General features: G+C 37.0%; 1 protein-coding gene across 1 annotated transcript in view; it reads left to right on the top strand.

Moving 5' to 3' along the window:
• GUCY1A2 (guanylate cyclase 1 soluble subunit alpha 2) overlaps positions 1 to 21,268 on the top strand; it is a 144,948-nt gene that overhangs the window by 102,041 nt on the left and 21,639 nt on the right. Inside the window, exon 7 of the mRNA XM_017729497.1 lies at positions 15,515 to 15,669. Coding sequence (XP_017584986.1) covers positions 15,515 to 15,669 — 155 coding nt within the window. The remainder of the gene's footprint in view (positions 1 to 15,514; positions 15,670 to 21,268) is intronic.

The raw sequence follows: 21,268 nt of genomic DNA, 5'->3' as shown, positions 1-21,268 counted from the left end.
AATTTTTTTTTTCCCTCTTTTAGGTCTGTTAATAAACTTCTTTATATTCTTTCAAGTTTGGTGCCTGCTTTGCATTTCTCCTAATTCTTATCTCACAGCAGATAAACAGTAATGAGTATTTTAGACCAAACCACTACACTAAATTGGTGTTTCCGCCCGGTTACAAACCCAACCCGCAACAGTCTTGAAGGAGGCCAGTCTTGAAGGAGGCCTTTTATCTTGTGTCACACCCTTAACTGCCACAGGTCCCTCTTCCCAATTGCCGCTCTCCTTAAACCCAGGCATCTTAAGCATCCCACAGCATACTGTCTGCTTACCAGCTTGCATTGCCCTCTGCTGTTCTACGCTGCCTTTGACCCAAATCCTTTTCCAGGCGTCTTTTGAGTCAGTGAGAGTTCACTAACAAGTTTGAACACTGCTCTGTGTGTAATCCAGATCTGCCGCAGCGTGCTGTCAGCTGTGGGTGTCAGCACAGGGCTAACTGGGTGGAAAAGCAGCGAGCTAAATCATGTGCTTTGATGCTACCTTCTGTTTTAAGCTCTCTAGGACTGCACTGAGGTGACGTCAGAAGCACCACTTGTGACCTCCACAGAAATGGCACATTTTCAAAAACGTTACTTTTAGAAATAATTTTTGGGAAAGGTTTCCAGACATCTCCAGGCTGAGCAGAACTGATTCCATTCTTATGAAGATTATTTAAAAAGTCATTGTATGCTAATGTATGTATGTAATGAATTACTTCATTTAAATGAAGTGGAGGATATGTAGAGGAAAAAAGGGAGCCTTACTGTGGAGTTAGAGGTCAGGTTTATTATTGCCCTGTACTTGCAGCCAGGAGAGCAGACCAAGGAAAGAGGAGCTGCAGGCAAGTAAGCTGCCATTAATTAGTGCCTGAAGGTTACAACAAAGCCTCCCTTCAGTCCTCCCATGAACATTTGAGGAATCCACTCACTGCATAGCTTTGAAAAATCTGCTGCAAACAAAGACAACCAGAAATACGCTGGAACTAAGGGACAGGCAAATTTCAAAGTTACCTGTTCAGGTTTGTGCAGTTAGTTTGAGCAGTCATAACGATCTAGTGAGGGCATCACAGAACATGGAACTCAGCAGAAGGTGATATATTTTTACCTCAGAAGACTCAGAGTTAGAGCTGGTTGGAAGCTAGGGAAGCTGGAAAGCTATTACTCATTTGTCATGTTCTCACAATGTTTTATGGGTGTTGACCACTGCCATGGTTTGTGTCAGGACAGTCCTTCTTGCATCTCCTTGGGCTGACCCAGTAGCAGTGCCGTGTTTCTATGGCTATGCTGGGTCAGATCTGAACAAGCTTTTCTTAACACAGCTTGGAATCTGTATGCCTCACTGAAATGTACAGTGCAGGTAATAGCTCTAAAGGTATTTCAAATTTAAAAATAGCCTTTCTTAGTGTGGCAGAAATTATAGATACAAAGAACTTGTGTTTGCTTGGCAAGATTTCCTCATGATTAATGTGAACCTTGTTAGCAGGTTCTTCACACATAAGCATAATTCGTAAAAAAATTTGCATGCCTTTTGAGATACACTGTTCTCTGATTTAGACAGACATTAATAAAATGTACATTTTAAAGGAGAAGATCTGCTTCTCTTTGCTCAAATTTGCATATTAAGTTCAGCTGCCTGAATTTGGATGGTTGCTGATTTGAAGAAAGCTCCTATTTATTTTTATCGAAAATAATTAATTTATTTCAGAGAAAAGGAAAAGAGTTTTCATTACTCTTTCCTCAATTCTACAATAGGGAATGGTGTCTGTGGAACATGTAGTCTGAACATTATTCATCTTTCCCATGGGGATTACTGGAAGTAAATTTGCTTACAAACGAAGATCAATTTCTAAGTAACACTAAATGAAGAAAAATTTTGGTGATTTATCAGACACAGTCCACTGTAGTAGCTGCTTTGTAATGAGCTTTGAGACACACCATAATGCAGTTTTTTGTTGCAAGTATCTTTTGTACACACACTGCCTACCTTTTATGAAGCAATTAGAATTTAACGTGCTACAGCTTTGGAGTGTATGAAGCCAAACCCTTAATGTGGGAAGCTTCTGGGATTAAAACATTTTTGCAATGAGAAATCTTAAATATGTTTTGACTAGTTTTGTTCAAGGATCATCTACAGCATTTTTATGTAAGTGAATCTCTTCTTTTATGAGCCTTACCACTCTAATTAAAGATGGCCTTGTTTTCATTTTACATTTCAGTCCTGAACATTTCTATTAGAGCCATAACTTTTTTACTTGGTAATGTATTTATTGTTATAGAATGTCAGTCACTGATTAGAATTTTAGCAACTAAATTTTTTAATTCATGGTCACAGGTTTGAAAGGCCAATATAATGTGGTTATTTTTGCTGTTGCCCCTGTCACTCATGACACAGTAAGTGTGCCAGCTCTTCCAGTAGATCAGTGCAACAGAAAAGGATCGGTGGATTGATGGAGTTTGTGCTGAGGCCCTTGCATCTATACTTAATGTGTTTTGAGATTTTTACTTGGACTGATTTAGTTCCTCATACTAAGTGCCTCTACCATACTAAATGCCTCCACAGATCTGAAAGATCAAATGTTGATTTACATCCTGATATGCCCATAAGAGTTTGTCGTAACTTTGGTGTACATCTTGAGAAGAGCTACTGCTTTAATTTCCTCTAACAGTTCTAGTTAATGCAGAACAAACCATTTTTTAAAGTGAAGCAATGTAGAGTAAATAGGGACAGTTGGGGCACGTGCTTCAAAAGCATGTAGAATGTAGCTGTGTAGTACTTTGGAGGTTGCTGCCCTTCAGTGAGGTGATTCTTTCTGTTGTTCTCATGGAGGATGAATGTACAACTGCCAAAGTATTTCCTGTGAAAGGGTTTGTTTTGATAGTTATCCACAGGAAGCTTAGCTGTGATCATCTGTGATGAGGAACAGACCAATGCCAAAATAACATGACTAGGTATGATTGCAGAGTATTAACAGAACTGACAGTCCATCACAAGAGGATGACTGTCTAAAAACTTATGTTTTCTGTCAAGATTTTGGTTTTTTTTGTCAACTGTTTTTGCTGTTCATGGTGTGTGCTTGATTCTGCAAAGTATGTTGTTGACATAGATCATCATGAGATTATTAAAAAAAAGGAAGTTAAAAATCCGAGTTTATAGTTTAAGTAAAATTGGTTCAACATAGTTGCTGTACTATTCATTTTTTTAGTTTTAGTGAAATTCTAAAGACAATGTAAACCAAGTTACACTTAATTTAGAACTGAAATTCAAAGTTCTGGTTTTTTAAGTGGCTTCAGGACATTAAAAAATATTTCTCCCACCCCATCTGTTCTTAAGGATGACAGGAAAACAGACTTCGCAGCAGTCATTTGAAACCCTCAAATGTAACACTACTTTTTAATGAGTTTTCCTTCAATGCAGTATGATGTTAGAGTTAAAAAAGACACACATATGTTAATGCATCCTGTCCGTCTTCCTGTCAACATCCTCACAATGTGTTTTCAAGTGTTTCAGTAGTGCCATAATGAAATGATGTAACTTAGCTCACTTACCTCAGGAACCTGTCACTGTCACTACAGTACAGCCTATTTAGGCCTAGGTAAGCTGGATATTCACCTATGTCTTCATTAAATGGTATTACTTCTAGTTGTGTCCCCATATGTCCCTCCTTAATACTAGCATCTTGCACATGCTTGTAGATGATTATCATGCTTCCCCTATTGAGTATTAATTAGCCAAGCTGTGAGTATTTACAGATTTTTAGTTTCCTTCTTATCAAATCCTTTCTGAAGAGATTCTTGATCTTTTCAGAAATCACACCTGTTGACAGTACCTAGGTCTTAATAAGCTTGGTGAGGTTGAATTCTGTAGGAAGGAACTGTAGGTGTCAGATCATGTTCATAACCCCAGATTACTTTTTCATGTGGCCAGATTGCATGCTAGCTTAAGTTCATTTTGGTCTTCACTCAGAATTTCCCAACTTTCTCTCTTGAATTGTGTATTTTTAGTTCAGAGTATATTTCTAGATACATTCAGTTTGCATGATCTGTTGACTTGCACTGTGTTGTTTACTGCAGATCATTAACAAACACAGTAAATAAAAATAAGTTATGCTGAATTTTATTTATTGCACACAAGTATGAGATTTCATCTACTTCATTTATCCACAAATTTCAACTCAAGTTAAACACAAATAAAAATTATCAAATTGTCGAGATTTAATCTTCACACCCATTTTCCTCTCAGAGACACACTGACAAAGAACAAAGCACCAGAAAATAAAAGGATTCTTTCCATGAAGACACATCTTGCATGCTTTTGGGAGGAAAGAAGTAAAGGATGGGACTAAGAGCTAAAGGACTTGTCAGCAAACATTGCACCAAGAGAGATTCTTCACCCACTTCTTGGTTGAAGAATTTGACTGGAAAAGTTTCAAATAAAGCATAATCTGACAGGAGCAACAGCAGGAAAGAAGCAAGCAATAAAAATGCTGGATAAGTGAAATCCAGGGCTGGGCATCTGTGCCCCTCAGCAGCCAAATGCACGCAGTTAGTGTCATTAAAGGTTGGCTGGGCAGCAGTGACAAACAAGGAAGTTACAGATATGCCATACTGTTATCTTCTACTGCCTCCCAAACTAGATTAGTGTTTCATTTTCAAAAGAACATGCAAGGATAATTGAGATTTAAAGTCTTTGACTTTCTTTTTTCGTCTTTCTCACTCACACAAATAATAGCATAAGCACACTTTACCTTTTGGCTATATGTTTGTGAATTACAGAAATACAAATTAGTTGATAAAAGCTGGTGAAGATGGGCAGAGATAATCTTGACTAAGCATATTTGAATATTTGCAATTGCAAAATGCATAACCTACATAAAAGGATTTCTTATAATATATGCATTAAGATTGTTATTTTTTACAGAATTTACAAGCCCAAACCAGCCGTACGTGTTGCCGTTCTTTGTCAGCGTGTCTCTGAGAGAGGGATGAGTGTAAGACACAGTGGGGGAGATCACTGAATGAGATGAAGGAAAGTCATTAGACTTAACATTGAAATCTTTTCTTCCCTTAAGTGATTCACCTGCATCTGAGAACAATTTGTCTCTGGATTTTGTCATATCCTTGACATCATCAGGCCTTCGTTTGCTAATTTTTTGAAAATAAGATCAGAATCTTTCTAGTCATTAAAACACCAGAACATTCAAATTTATCCTGAATCATCTTCTTAAAATTGTAGTGCAGTTACCAATTTTCTCTGAAGCAATTTAAACAAACGATGAAATAGTATCTCATTTGTATTCATGGTACATCTGATGTTCAGTAACAATCATAGTGCTTGTAGATTTCCACCTTAATTCTAGGAATACAAAATGCTACATTTTTTATGAGTTACAGAGTGATTTTTCATTCATTTCATTAGCCATTTTATTTACAAATTTCCTTTTTTTAACCTAGATTTTCAGTGAAGGCAACAGAGCTGAACAGAATACTCTCTGAGTTCTGATCCTAGCTTTTGTTACGATTTGTTTTGTGGTGTCAAGAAAGTTTGATTGACTTGCTGAAGTGCTGTCTATACAGGAATCAGGAGACTCACTAAATGCTTAGATAATTTGCTAATATTCTCAGTTCAGTGCAAACCAGCTGCCTTTCTTTTTGTGCTAATTCCCTTTGTTGTATGAAGTAGTGATTCTCAACTGTGTGAATTTGCTTGTCTGAAAGACTTCAGAAAAATAATTTAATGTGAATTTGTATTTTGAACTCACTGAGGAGGAAATTCACTTTCCCTGCAAAGGTTTGCAGCTTTGTGAGGGTGAAGTACAAATGCCGATAAAGGAGTGTTAATAAACCCCTTCCCAATTATAGCCAAGGTGAAGTCTTTCAGTCTCTTTGTTTATAGGTTCCATGCAGTCACAGAGCCTCATTTCCCTTTGTATGCAATCGCCACTGCCAGCTGTGGAGACTTGCTCCAGGCATAAGAGTTGTGTAAGTTCTGCAAAAATAATTGTCGTCATCTTACATTGTCTTGTGTTCAGTCTATAGAAATTGCAGTTCTTAAGAACAAACTGGTGAACAAGCAAAAGAACACAGCAGCATTATCATTTTTGAGCAAGGATTTAAGGATTATCTAATATAGTGAGCTGTTCAAACACTGGAACATATAAGGTATAAAGTATCTGTATGTCCCAGCTGTCGCATGGCAACTTCCTTCTCTTTACAAACTAATTTATTACACAAGCTTTATTTGAGCATGAGAAAAAGTTGTCATGCTGCATATTTGGTATTCAGCTCTCTATGATGGTAGCAGTGCCCTTAGTTTCTTCACAAGGAAGTAAACTATTTTTTAGCTATTATAGCCTTCAATTCTAAGCATTCTTTATACACAGCTTGGGGTTTTCTTAGCCTTTTATCTTTCATGTGGTCATTCCCTGATTTACTTTTTCAAAAAAGGCCATATATTGACTTGTTTCGGGTATTTGTGTGTATCACAGAGTCACAGAATCACATAGAATCATTTATGTTAGAAAAGACCTCCTGGATTGTTGAGTTCAACCAACCTTTGACTGATCACCACCTTGTCAACTAGACCATAGCACTAAGTGCCACATTCAATCATTTCTTGAACAATTTAATTGGCTATATTGTTTGTTAGACTGAGAAGTGCTGAAAGAATTAATCTCTCTGCTTTTCCCAACTTAAGAACAGGTATATTTTCAAAACCTGACTCACTGATTTTTTTGTCGTGTCTACACTGTCCATATGGAGCAGGGAGTTTAATAATTTTTTTATTTTGATTATGTCTGCCTTAGTGCTGATTGAAAGAAGCTGGGGGATCCAGTAGAAACCACACACTTTAAATGTGTCTCCTCTTCATGCAAAAAGTATTAAAATACCTTTCAGTGGTAGAGGTTTAAATGACATCGGCAACAATTTAGGTTTTATTAATAGTGTGGAAGCCTTTGGGAAGGCTCTGGATACATCATTATTGTAGATGCTAGATAAGGTTGCTTCTAGTAGTAAAACTGTGAGATTGTTAGAGATCAGTGGTTCTATTTAAAAGCTGCTGTGCAACAGATCCTTGTTTATTGGTTCCAAGCTCTTCCCAAAGCAGATCACTCTGACTTGCATCTCTGAGAAATGTACTATGGTCAGAAGATGAAGCATGACTCTGTCATTGAAAGGTCATTTCATTTTACAGTTTCAGAGATTGCAGGCTAGATTCAAAGACCATTATGTTAAAACATCTGAAGAAATTTCTGCAGTTCTACAAATAGAATGATCTTCTGATCCTATCCATCAACACCAGAATTTTTTGATGATTTATGCACGAGAGCGTAGCTTATTTTAAGGAAAGGAAAAAGTGTATCAACTTTGCCAGGCTGAGAGTTGGATTCATCTCACCTTTTTTTAGCTGTCTGTTTATGAGGTGTCCAGGTTAAACTTACCATTAAATGCCCTTTCTGTTCCACCAGGAGAGTTAGACAGCTTCAGGAGTGACTGATTCAGCCTGTCCTGTGTGCCAGTTTTGGAACGTGAAGAATTGCAGCCCGGAGGTTGTTTACCTTGTGTGTTTAGCAGGAGTCTAGAAATCTAACCTAAATGAGCTGGCTAACTTCTAGGTGGTTGAAATCAGGTGAAATTTGATGACTAAATTAGCAAAAGTATCAAATGTTGTTTCTTAAGGTTAAAACGCTTAGGTCAAACTTTTTTCTTTTTTTTTTTTTTTTTTTTGAGTACAGTTTTTTTTTCCCTTAAATATTTTGAGCGTGTATCATTTATCCTTGTTAAAGTATCACCCAATCCATTCAGTATATGTCATATGATGGCACTGTGAGACAAAGATGTCCTCCTACAGCAGGGATCAAAGAGAACTTTCTGATGATTTTTTTTCTTTTTTGGGTGTCAGTGGAGAGGAGGCTGGGAAAAATCTTCCACTGCTATGTGGGCTTGTGTGACTGATTAGCTCTTTTTTAAGTGCCTGAACACACAGGTTCACATAGTAATTAAATTCCTACTGTGGAAATTACTATTTAAAGAAAACAATAAAAGGTGTTTTTGATTAAATGCCCCATCAGCAATGAAATGCAATGTTTTATTGATGAAAGAGAAGCAGCTCATGAGGAAGCACATTAACTTTAATGTTTCTTCTTTGCAATCTTAGAGGAAGGATATAGGTTTTATTTTTCTGTTTAGCAACTCTAAAAATTCTGATTTACATCATTTAACACCCACCTCTCCACCCACAAGCCCCTCCAGTAAATAATTTCAGGTCAGAAGTTTCCTTACAAATGACCCAAATCCTCTTCTAACCTAGACACTGAGCAGTGCCATAGTGAATTCACACGATGCCATTTGGCTCAAAAAAACTTGCCACAGTGTAAACTTTCTTTTGATGCTAGAACTAGTGAGCTCCCAAAACTAGTCTGAGTCTTTGTTTTTGTTTTTACTTCATCTAATTCTACCTCATACTGATGATGGAGACTCACAGGTAGGTAATTCTTCAGCACAGGTTATGAAATACAGAGTTGTGAAATAAAGGAAGCTGCAAGGAACCTCTGAAGGTTAACTAATCCAACCACTATTCAAAGCAGGCCTTGCTTAGATCATAGTAGAAGAACTTCAAGGGAAAGATAAAAATAATTTCACCCTTCAAGTCTGGGGCTTCTTTATGTAGAAATGCTTCATAGCTCCTTTTTCCACATGCAGTAGAAATCACTGTATGCCAAGACCATAGCCCAGGGATGTACATATGTAATGTGCATGATGTTGGTTATAATTTAATTGCATCTCTTCAGCACAAACCACGTGATTGCTTTACCCAATAGCTATTTAAAATGGATATATTGATCCCAAGGCATTCACTCTTTATTAGTTTATTACTGTTTTTTCATTGTCCTTGTGTAGTTTGCTGTGTATTTTGCTTCAGATGGGTTGAATAATTCAATGAGTAAGAAGTCTAGGAAATTCTGATTAGAAAAACGTTAAGTGTTTATTTCTCCAAATGTTGTTCAAATAGGGGGAAGTATATCCAGCAGTTTTGTTCTATAGAACACCTTGTGAAATTCAAGTGATCTAAATTTTCCTCTGAGCAGGTCTGTTCCTTGGCAACAATTCTGTAGTGAGCTGTACTGTCATATGTCCCTTTCCAGAAAGGCACTGTGATATTTATAAATCTATCTAAGAATACAGATAACCCACACACTAAAGCATATGTCAGGACATAGCTGTCAGTCCTATCAACTTGCAGTTCTTTGAAGGAGCGGAAAAGCACATTGACTCACCAGTGTGTGGCCCTGATTTTAGACCTCTGAGCTCTGGAGGGTCTATTTTACATTAAGACATTTTACAAGTAAATGTCCCTGTGTAAGGCATATGTTGAGATTTAAGAGATAGAACTTTTGTAGAAGGTACTAGAAAATATTAGAGCAGAAAACATCTTACAGAATTTGGCAGATTCTGTTTGAAAGGACTTGTCTGTTTGTCATGGACTAATAGCTGAGACACAGTGAGAGGTGACTTTTTCGTTTCTGAAGGACACTGCAAGGAGAGAAGGGAGAAGGTCCATACTGAAACACAGAGTATCACTAAGTATGTTAGGGCAGAAAGTGAGGAGTGCTTTTGTCTAAGAAATGTTACTGTACAGATACCAACATGCATTACTGAAGCTGATCTCAAAAGTACTGATCCAGCAGAATGCTTCCTCTTCTATTTAAATGCTTTTCTGGCTTGGGACATCCATGTGCCTGGAGCTATTTTCATACAGCTACTGCCTTGTAGGCCTGAGCTCTGCTACCAGCTCTGCACAAAGTCTTGGGCAGCTGTCAGTCAGTCACATTATTGATGCTTGAAAAGCTCCAAGTTGGCTGAGTGGGGGATCACTTCTGGCTGTGGTTGCCTTCCAAACTGTGTCACCTACTTCCCAGCCTGCCCTCTCTCCTTCATCTGTGTCTGTGTAAGGCAGACAGTTCTGTGAAAATGAATTTTGTGTCCTGGATGCAGTTAACCTGTGAGGCAATCTGAGACTTCTCTCTGGCATGGGAGTGTGTTTTTCAGAGTGTGAGAACTGTTTATTAAGGTCCTTCTTTCCATGTGTGTGGTGGGAAGAAAGAATGTGTGCAGAAATGTTATCATAGCTCATATTTGAGGAGGAACTGTGAACATCAAACACCTTTTCTCTACAAAAAGAATTTCTTTTGGTTCAGGAAATCCCTGAACTAAAAATTGCTAGTTGCAGAGAAAGAACTTTGGAAATGAGCATGTATTGTTGCCCTGTGCTTATCAGGAGACAGGTTACATGGTTACCTTTGGTTTGAGTTGGAAACTCTGGTTTTAGCATTAACTACTCTTTACTGGAAGACAAGAAGAAAGGTATCCACAGACTCTTCTTTTTCCTACTCTGCCTTTCAGTTTATTTCAGTAATTCCTTTATTAATTAGACCACAGAAAAATGGTTCAAGCTGTAATGATTGCTGAAAGGAAAATTAACTGGGTTTTTAACTATTCCTCAAGCTTCTTATGCACATGGTGCTGTGCAAAAATATTTGCAGTCTTGGTTATGGGCTTACAAACCTATTTTAAAAAGCATAACTCATCCTTTATTCAGAAGAAAAGAGACTAATAAGCAACAGCATGAAGAATTGCATAAGGGTGTGACTGTGAAGAATGATTTCTGAATTGAAAAGAAAAGGACTGCAAATATTTTTTCACAGCACCATGCATAAGAAGCTTGAGGAATAGTTAAAAACCCAGTTAATTTTCCTTTCAGGAATCATTACAGCTTGAACCATTTTTCTGTGGTCTAATTAATAAAGGAATTGTTTTTAATTCTTGTGATGCAATGCCTCAGTTTTGACTGAAGGGAAGTAAGGTTAATGTGGTTTTTGGCTATCAATTTGCAAACACGTATTGGTAAAAAAAATATAGATTTGAGGAGGTTTTATAAAATGTTCTTGAGTAGACAAGTGCTACTTCTCAGATTGTCTTTCCACTTGCATTCTAATTTTTGCCCTGAAAATTATGTGGAGAAATGAGAAAAGAGAAAGAAGAATACATTTTTCAACAAGGTTTCAAAAGAGAAAAAGCTCAAGAGCTTTGTTCATAAAGAAAATGACTGGATTTTTTTTTTTATTTTAATGTGAGAGTACTGATTAACAGAAAAAGCTATTAAGAAACAAATTAGCAATGATGAAATTTACTTCAGGCAGGCCACTGCATCCTTTACTGTTATTAAAATATTTTTGCCTCTTCGCCATAAAGTCAGCTGTAGATGGGTTGGGAATTTTCAGTGTTGCATTTACTCTTATCTCAGTTGGAATAGGCTTTATTTTGATGGAAAAGTGCAGTTTTCAGTATGGTGCCTAAGAAGGCATTCAGGCTATTGGAAGTAATTGAAATTGCACAGCAGATAAAAAAGAAACAAAACTAAACAAAGCAAAAACCTCAGCTCTTCTAGATATGAAAAAGGAAAATCATCCTTTGGCAATGAGGAGGTGTAAAGAAGTAACATAAGATTTAGGACATCAGGAAAATTCAGTAACAGAATGTTCAGTTCTGAAAAAGAACAAATATTTTTGTGTTGTTCATCCTTGTTCCTGTTTGTTCTTGATTTTCCTCTTGCAGTCCAGTCTGGACTATCAGTTCTCATTGATAGGTCTTCTGGCACATTTCCCTGTTAGATGATGACCTTCAGTACTCCTCATCTTTCCTTATGAATTTTCTTTATCACTATTAACAAAATCACTATCCTATCCTTCCTGGCACTCAGGTATTAGCCATTTCTGCTCTCTGTGCCTTACCCTGTAAGAAATACCCAAATACTGCCACTTTCTCTGTACAAGTTTTGGAAGCTTCTTTTGCTTTGCACATAGCCATGTCTTTCATACTACATTGATCAGTGCAGGCTGCTTTTCTTTTACACCTCTGACTCATCAGCTTTTCTCCACTTTACTATTACCACAGCTCTTGCAAAGATCAGATTTGTTAATCTTTTCTTCTCATTTTCCATTCTGGATCTTTCCATTGTACTCAGTTCCAGTTGTCCCTCTTTATGTAAAAGATTTCTCACAGGTCTCTCACTATTTTTCCCACCTGTTTGTGTTTCTTTTACCATTGTGCCTTCCAGTATCATGCTTTAGAAATGTCTTTGGCTTTTGTCAGTCTCTTTACTGTTCCTTAACTACTGGAGGAGTGGTATTTACTGGTTGTTTTTTTCATGGCTGTCTCCTCTTTGTGATAGTTTCCAAAGACCTATCTTTCCATTTGTATGCATAATGTCTCTGAACTTTTGAGTTCAGTTACACGCTGCATTTTTATCTTTAGCCAAATAATTAGGGACATACAAAGGAGCAGTTGGTACAGATGAAGAACGTGCATTTTCTTAAAATCACTCCATTTAAGACAGTTAATAAATGTATAATTTGTACTGCACATTTATTAAAAGGAGTAAACAGAGTTTTGATAGACAAATAATGCATCCTAGTGTTGTCACCTAATTTTCACTTTCTGTGCTGTTATTAATATTTAATGGTGACTGTTCTGGGAAAGCATTGATAGAGGCTACATATACAATATAGCTTGGGAACTGTAACTATACATGTATAACTGTTGCTATTATTTTTCTAAGTTATGTAGTCTAGGCAGATTTTCTTTTCCTGCAAAGGTAATGTGAAACATTGATGTGCCCCAGTAAGTGCCGTCTTGTTAATAATTTGATTACACGTTTTCTTCCTTTGTAAAAAAGAGCCTTAAGCTGTTAACACAAGACTTTTCAGCTCAGTGAGGAAAAAGCCAAAATAACGTATTTGCAAATGAAGAAAATTTTTAAGTAAACATATTTCACTAAAAAGTACTATATGACCCAGTGTAATGGTTATTCTCAGTATAAGAAGGCACATCAAAGAATACTTCATGGCAATAGCATCAGTGTTTGCAAGCTCTTTTCTTGTAGAGAGCTATATAATAAAGCAGAAGTGGAGTTTTATTGTAAGCCATTCTTTGCATAATTCATCTCTATGGTTGAATGAGAAAGCCTACATCAGCTTTCTTCCACCCAATGAAAACTTCAGGTTTTGACACTCTCTATGTAATTTAACCTGTGTTTGTGAGAATATATCTACCTGTTTTATTGTAGGAGCATGTGTTTTTTAAAAAGCTCTTACAATAGTACAGAAGAACCCTCACCTGTGTCACTGAAGCACTGAGTGATAAAAAATATTGTGGCCATGTAAAAGGAAGCAATGAAAAGGAAGAAATGAAAGTAAAAAAACCAACCAACAATAACTTCAACTTTCACTGCATATATTGCAAAAGCAAATTTTATTTTCTTAATACATTTTTTGCTATCATATTATCCTTCCACTCTAATATATTCTCTTATCCCTTTGTTTTTAGAGGAAAACAAAGCTAATACTTTTTCTTGCAGTTTAAATCTGGCCTTCACATGTCATTGAATGTACCCTAGAAGAGGTCACAGCACACAGTTAGTTTGTGATTTTTAAGTAAGTACACAGAGTAGCAGTGGAACAAATAGGTTTCATTAGCTCTGTTCTTAAAATTGTGTGCAAAATGACTAATTCACCTCCCATCTCACAAGAACAAGACATTTTAAATAAGTTGTTTATTATTTACTGAATGCTGACAGCATGCTTGCTGTTGTGTGAGCAAGACTTCCTGCTCATAGTCTTTCACTAAGGGAAGGTGCTGACCTCAACTTTATGGAGAAGGGCTGTTTGCTCACTTCATGACTGCAGGAGCACTTTTTCCCACTGGTAATGGTCAGTGGAGTTTAAATGTGTGTTGTTGTAGAAAAAGCAGGAAATATTATTGCCCCAAAATATGACCAAAATAATATAAGGGTTATGAGTTTGCACAGATGTTAGTAGGCAAACCAAGTTTGTTGATGCTCCCCAGCCCTATGAAATAGAGTATTTGAAGGATTTCAGTGGCTGCCTTCCAAACCATAGTAAAGGTTGGAAAGTTCAATTAAAGTGAGTGATACTTATTCACAGAATTTAAAAAAAAAAAAGAAAAAAAAAAAAAAAAAAAAAAAAAGAAAAAGAAAACAAAAACCAAACAACCTACTGTGTAATTAACAGCACTGTTGTGAAAATTGAGGGTTTTAGGCTGCCTGTGAGAATGTTGTAAGTAGTATCACATTGAATGCAGAACATATTCTTAGGTTATGCATGAGCTTACTGTATAGCAGATATAATTCTAAACCCATTGTCTGTGACATATAAGAGAGGAACAAAATTAAAAGAGTGCTTAGCTGCATGGTAAAAGTCTTGGGCATGGGGGAAGAATCATAGTCAGTGAAATACTGTGGGGTCCCACATGTTCTTAGAACTTCATGGACACCAGTCTTACTAAATGGTGGCATTTACTTTACACAAAAAAGGAGTAACAGTGATTTTTTAATTTGTATTTGAAACTATATGTATTTTGTTATGAAAAAAAATAAGGACTGATGGACAAAAGTGCAGTGCAATAACTGTGAACTGAGTAAGTGAACGGACCATACTGAGTACAGTGTTAGGTAAGTCACTCCATACCCCATCAGACCCTCTTAGTAGCTGTTATTTATTTCCTTCACCTCATGTTTTGCAGCACTCCAGTTGCTATGAGCAAGAGTATCCTCAGAAGATATAAATATATCCTTTTCAATTTTTTACTGTTATAAAGTTAATAAGAGAAAAAGACTTCCCTATCTGTAAAAATTATTTTCTTGGCAAACACAATTGTCAGCTAAAATGTATGCAGAATAAATCTCTGATTATTCGCTCTGAAAGGAACTTGGATGATGACTCTGATCTTTACAGGTCTGTGCAATTGCCATATCTCAGACAGTTACAGGGGATGATTGCTAGAATAGTCACATGAGTTTTTTTTAATTTGCTGGGGATTTATTCCTCCTTATTTTGAGGAGGATGCAATTACTTTAAAAATCATTGGTGCCTCAGTCTTCAGCATTCTCACCACTGCAATATCTCTCAGTCTGACAAAGTGAGAAAGACCTTAGACCTTGAAGAGTTTAGAAGAAAAATATGAAGGAGATAAAAGTAACTTATTCATTCACTCCACTTAACTACTCTTCCTGCCAGTTTGAGAAAGATTTGGCCTTACTTTGAAGCCTGTGTTAGAATTGGTAGCAAAAATAACCCTCTTTAATGTATTTATTTGTGTAATTAGATGGTTGACATTGCAAGTAACTCTGGGTGATCCCGTCCTATTCTGTTCATGATTTCTATTTTTATTGTCACAGTCTCCAGAAAATGTGCACAGAGGAAGAAAATAGTTTTAGTAAAAAAAAAAACCATGTTTTTGTTCTTTCTTTTAACTGCATCTGAATTAAGCTAGTGGCATAGAAGAACCTGTTTTCTTCACTCTTTCTTCTTTGGTTTATTCTTTATTTGAAAGAATTGCTTGTAAGTAAGTGCTAATGACATTCCCACTGGTGGCACAAGAGAGGCAGCCTGACATGGATCCCATGTTTTTTCCAGATGAGGATAGGCATTCACTCAGGTTCAGTGCTGGCTGGCGTCGTTGGTGTGAGAATGCCACGCTACTGCCTCTTTGGGAACAACGTCACCCTTGCAAGCAAGTTCGAGTCAGGAAGTCACCCACGCCGCATCAATGTCAGTCCCACCACGTACCAGTAAGTCCTCTTAAGCCTTCCCTATTGTTTTTATTTCAGCCTGTTTTCAGTTCCATCTTGTAACATGTTCAGTCCTCAACAATGAACTTCAACAGAAAGTCAGCAGGGCACCAGGACAGCTGGAAAGAGGTGTTGCTTGGGGATGTCGGTCTTTCGTTTGCAGGTTTGTGTCAGAATGTGCAAAGAAGTCAGGCAGTGGAGGCAAGGTAGCCATTCCAGCCTAAAATGACATCTAACAGAAAAAGTGGAGATATCTCTCAAAGCAACATAGTTTTATGCACTATTACAGCTTTTGACTAAGGATTTGGGTTCCATCTTCTAAACATGGTTCATGAAAGCAAGCACACTCCCATTGTCTTAGAAGGAAGTCTAACTTTGCCAGTAAGGCCAAGCTTACAAGGAGATTTCATGCTTTCTTGAAGACAAAATTTCTTATTTAGCACTGTAAAGACACGCTTGATTGAAGCATTCTCTTAACGCAGGAAAAAAGATTGTAAATGGCAAAGCATTATCCCTAATGTTTTGAAGAAATTATGCAAATGGAAAGAAGGCTTGATTAAATCTGGTTATGAGGAACAGCTCCTGAATAAAAAAGGTGTTCCTTATTGTTCAAATTTGACAGTTTGACTATTAGAATTTCTACTGCTTGGATTACAGCTGATGCACTCACTTTTTTTTTTTTGGCAGGAGATCTCAATCTTACAGTGTTCTGTATCTGAAGTAATTTTCTGAAGTAAGGTTTTGAGACTGTATGGTAAATCTGTACACAGTTGCTCACTCAATATTGCTTTTCTTTCTTTTTTTTTCCCTATTCAGAACTGTGAATCTCATTTTTTCCCCCCATAGCTATCTAAATAAATAAAAATCTTAAATGGGATTTCTTCATCCAAATATTCAAGTGTCTGCTATGCTAAAATATGAATCAGTCAGAAATTACAGTTAAAAATAATTAAAGTACTGCATAAAGTGACATTCTTCTGAAGACCCCATTCACTTGAGATCAGATTTTGAGAATGAAGCAAGTGTAGCAAATTGAACAAGAGGTAGAATAACTGAGTAGGCTTTGTATCATAAAGTGAACAGAAATAGATTCATACAGTTGTCTGGTAACATGCAAGAGAAAGACGATTTATTAATCTCCAAATCTATCCAATTCCAAATCCAATCTATTATTGTTTACAGAAAACATTTTCATTTAAATAAAAATAAATTCAATAACTATATGGGAAATTTCTGTTTGGAACTTGGTATCATTTGAAAAGAAATTGTCTTGGGGACCTTCCATATACAGCGTTCTACAGCCTTTGGCTCTTGGTCAGCCACTGTGGGGTAGGAAGAATCCTCTAAAATCTTGTTTGAATAGTCACCATAATTTTGTTTATCATTTGTGCTCCAGTAACAAAAAATTACAGAGTAGCTGGGCCTTCGGTGTGTGGTTTGTGGTCTGGCAAAAGGTAACCAAGGCCCTATGGCAGGGAGCTGGACTTTTCTTGAACAGGATCAGTTCTTATAAAGGGCTGTTCTCTGAGATAGTCTTCAAGATATTCTGAAAGTGCATTCCATACTTTTTCAGAAGAGAGATCTTAGTTCTTCACAAATGTGGTTCAGGGGTGTGATTTCACTTGGGGCTGTAGTGTTGCTTGCTCATGTTTGTGTCCCTGAGAGCAGAAACTGGTAAGCTAGACAGCTTTATGGAAATATAACTAGTGAGTATTTGTGGGACCTGTGGTGCACAGAGCTCTCTTCATGCTGGAGCCAGAGTCACTTCTGTGTACCAGTGGAGAGTGCCAGTTCTGTTGAATTTGGTTATGAGTGACATGGCAGCTCCTCTGTGAGACACAGATTTGTGGTCATTGTTCAACAACCTGATCTAGCTGAAGATGTGTCTGCTCATTGCAAGGGGGGTGGGCTAGAAGGGCTTTAAAGGTCCCTTCCAACCTCATTGATTCTGTGGTTCTGTGACTGTATTTTCTTTTCATGACACTGCTGATAAAAGACTGTTCTGTAAGTTAGTTTGAGGGCCTGTGTATGGAGCTTGTTAGAAATCTGTGGGTTTGTTCTGCCCTTTATCTGACTCTAGTACATTGTGGCACGGAGAAGTCAACTTCTCTTTACCCGTGTCTCATCTCTGCCTGGCTGCCACTGGTCCTATTGTACCATGGCAGGTCAAATGTGAGTCACCTTGGAGAGCATTCTTACTAAGTCCTAGGCACCAAAACGTGAGTCAGATCTTCTCACCTTGCATATCTTTCAGGTTGTATCAGAAATGGGTCTACAGTTTTTTTCACTTCCCTTTAATCCTAGAAATCCAGTACGAATAGAATGATTTTTTTCAAGATGGCCAAACTTTCACCTTATATGACCATCATGTCTGTACTTACCTTCCAGAAAGTTATCAGTTTAGATTGTTGCTTCAAAAAGGGAAGAAGGTAGAAAAGTGACTGATGATGTAGTAATGCTGTAATATAAAATTGCAAAACAATGCACGACAAAATACAGAATTATTGGTATTTTCTATCTGTGTTATTGTACTCAGTAAACAGTCTGCTGTTATTGTGCTGAACAAATTCAGTGCTTGATTCAGAGAACTTCCAGTGGAAGTAACAGGCTAGACACATGGTTATAGGTAAAGGAAGTAGAAAGGGCAAGAAAATATGTGTTTGACTGCGATGCAGTTATCATTCAAGATGAATGGCTAGAAGTAGTGATGATCAGGCTAGGAAAAATTTTGTATTACAGGCTTCAGAAATGATGTGAAAAGATAAAATGAATGTACATGGGGCAACTTGAAAAGTTGATTTCAAACCATACCTTCTGACATAGTTGAAAGCTTGAAAACAAACAGGGAAGAAGTCAAGAAATGACACTGTTGAAACAATGGCCAGAAGAGACTGCAATTACAAAATACTCAAAGGGGCAGAATTATTCAGAGTTTCTGAAAGTGTTCTATGAGATTTAACATAATATCCTGGTGGTGTCCAAATAAACAAGTAGTGATTGATCTGATGCATCCATATACAACTTTTCTTAAATATAATTTGTATGACTATATATTTATTATGTATAAATAAAGTGGTTCATCACAAACTGAAATATATTTGTATTTGACTTTATATTCTATTAAATGCTTCTATTTGATCATACTGTGCTGCTGTACACTCTGTTAATACTGCTGTTAATATTTTTATTATCTAAGAATCAGTGCTTTCCCAAGTAGATAAATTTGCAGTCTGTATGAAAACAACAGAATTTTCAATTAAATGAAACTGCTGGCTTTTATCATCATGTGTTTGTGTCTACCTTGGCCCCTGATGGAAGTTGTGACATAAGTTTTGTGCTTATAAAGCACGCAGATACTGAAAACATGTCCAGTACTTACCAGCTTTCATTTTACAGTAGAGATTATGCATCATAAAGTGTCATCAGCATTCAAATAATAATCACACTTCAGAATACCAATTATTGATTACAGACACTTCCCTTCAAGCCTGTAATCTGCCTAAGTAAGAATCAGAGTCTAAAATTAAAAGTACAAAGTGTGATATTTGTTGCTTAGTAGCAGCAGTGAGCCTGGGGCAGCTGTGCTCCAGTTACACCTGCCTGGGCAGAGCTCTGCTGTGTGTGAAGCAACACCTTTTACAAAGGTGGTTTTTGCATCTTTTGAATCTGAAGCCTCACTTCTGTTTGGAATATCTTGTTCTCTTGACTCAGACAGGTCTTATGACAGAAGGATCACAGAGCCCCATTTGCTTCGAATCACTGAGCATTGTGAAATTAAATCACTGGAATAGCTCTGGTAAAACTTCCAGTGAAAATGTGGAAACTGGAGAGGAAGTTGAGCATCCCAGACTGGTCCCTATTTAAAGATATGGACAGGAAGGAATAGGAAAAGAATTGGCTCAAAGTTTATTTAATTCATCTACATTATCCTGAATTGAATAGAATTACCCTATTTTCCACAGTCAGGAAGGAAGCACAATAAGATTTATGAGACTCTTCAGCACAGAAGAGAGATTAAATATTTTTTAATTTTTTGTTTCAGCCTTTAATAATGATTTTTATGAGGTATTAATATAATATACCCACATTTGTCTTGTTTTCCTAATAGTGTTGCAATGTAATACTTTGGGATTTCTTAGCAGTTATTAAAAGCAGGTAAACATAGTAGTTCCTGTTTGTCAAGTAACTCCTATTTAAAAATTAATTCTTTTTTTTCCTCTTCTTTCTACCTCTGGTCTTTTGCAGCATGTATTTCCCTTGTGGATAATGTGCTTCTGGCACTCACTGTTGGGTACAGATACTTTCCATTATCACATGCTGGGTGATATATCTGTGACCTGAGCTTAGGCGAAAATGAACAGCCTCTATCCCACATCTTTATCTTGATTTAGGAGAGAGGGCAACCCAGGTGTACCTCCTTATTGAGCTGGGTGAGGTCATTGTGTGTTCACCTGCGTAAATTGCTTCTCAGCCTTTACAATTTATTAAAACCCATGTAGGTTTTTAATAGTTCTTTCACAGAAAGTTGTATGAAAGAAGTTTTAGGTAATTAAGAAGTATTTCTATACTTCTCTCTTTACAGGGGTTTTAAATTAAACTTAGGCTTTTCAATAAATTCCTTATAGATTTTTTTTTTATCAATTCTTCTTCCTACAGGTTATATCTATTTATATGTATTATTTCTCCTACAGATTATAGCTATCTCTACATCTGTATTTTTCTGCCTCATATGTTCAAACCAATGGGCTTTCTCTCCAAGAGCCTTTTCAGATTATTTTAGATTTTATTTCTCAGCATCCTTTAAAAAACTGTTTGTTTTTATATCTTTCAATTCACTATGTATGTTCTCAAAAGATGCTGGTGGACAGGCAATTTATTTATGGACAGAATGGGAATACAGTTTATTCATGGACACAAAAAAATATTGCCAGTCTAATTTTAGAAGCATAGTCAAAACACACTATTTTTTTCTTGGGTTTCTGCTCCCAGTGTCACCTGCTTCTGTGAGGCTGCACCCCCATAGTCACTGTGATTTGTGATTGTGGTCCTTGGGCCTCTGATGTCTGGCTGTGCTTGTGCTTTGTGACACTGCATTTTTATTCCAGGTTCACTTTTATTGAAGGTTCACTCTACACAGAATAACTGTGCTAGATCACTGTTCAGTAGTTTGCAGTGTATGTTACCCCACAGTTTCACATGGCTAATCTAAAGCTAAAACATGTCTAGGCAAAAGTCATCTGTTGGCTGCACAACTGCTAAAACTACAAAAAGCTCAAGCCTGGAGAAATCGAGGCAGGTCCTGAGGCCAGCACTTTTAGTGAAGCCTGAGGCCTTTTAGTAGTGATGATGCAAACCCGTGCACTGAGCCTCTAATGTCCCAAACAGAGAGCAGAGGCACAGTATTCTTTTTGCTTAGGTGGGTGAGACAGAAAAGTATTAAAGGTCAGAGACAGACACTCACCATGCTGAGCTGCCTGTGGTATGCAATATATTCCATAAAAGATCATGACTTGTCCTTTCATAACCTTACCACAGTTGATCTGTCTGAAGAGCACTAATACATTAACTGCCATAGTTTAAAAAGTAATAAATGCAATGT

Source organism: Corvus brachyrhynchos, unplaced genomic scaffold (assembly GCF_000691975.1).
Source record: "Corvus brachyrhynchos isolate BGI_N302 unplaced genomic scaffold, ASM69197v1 scaffold253, whole genome shotgun sequence".
NCBI lineage: Eukaryota > Metazoa > Chordata > Aves > Passeriformes > Corvidae > Corvus > Corvus brachyrhynchos.
This window is presented reverse-complemented; position numbering and strand designations above follow the sequence as displayed.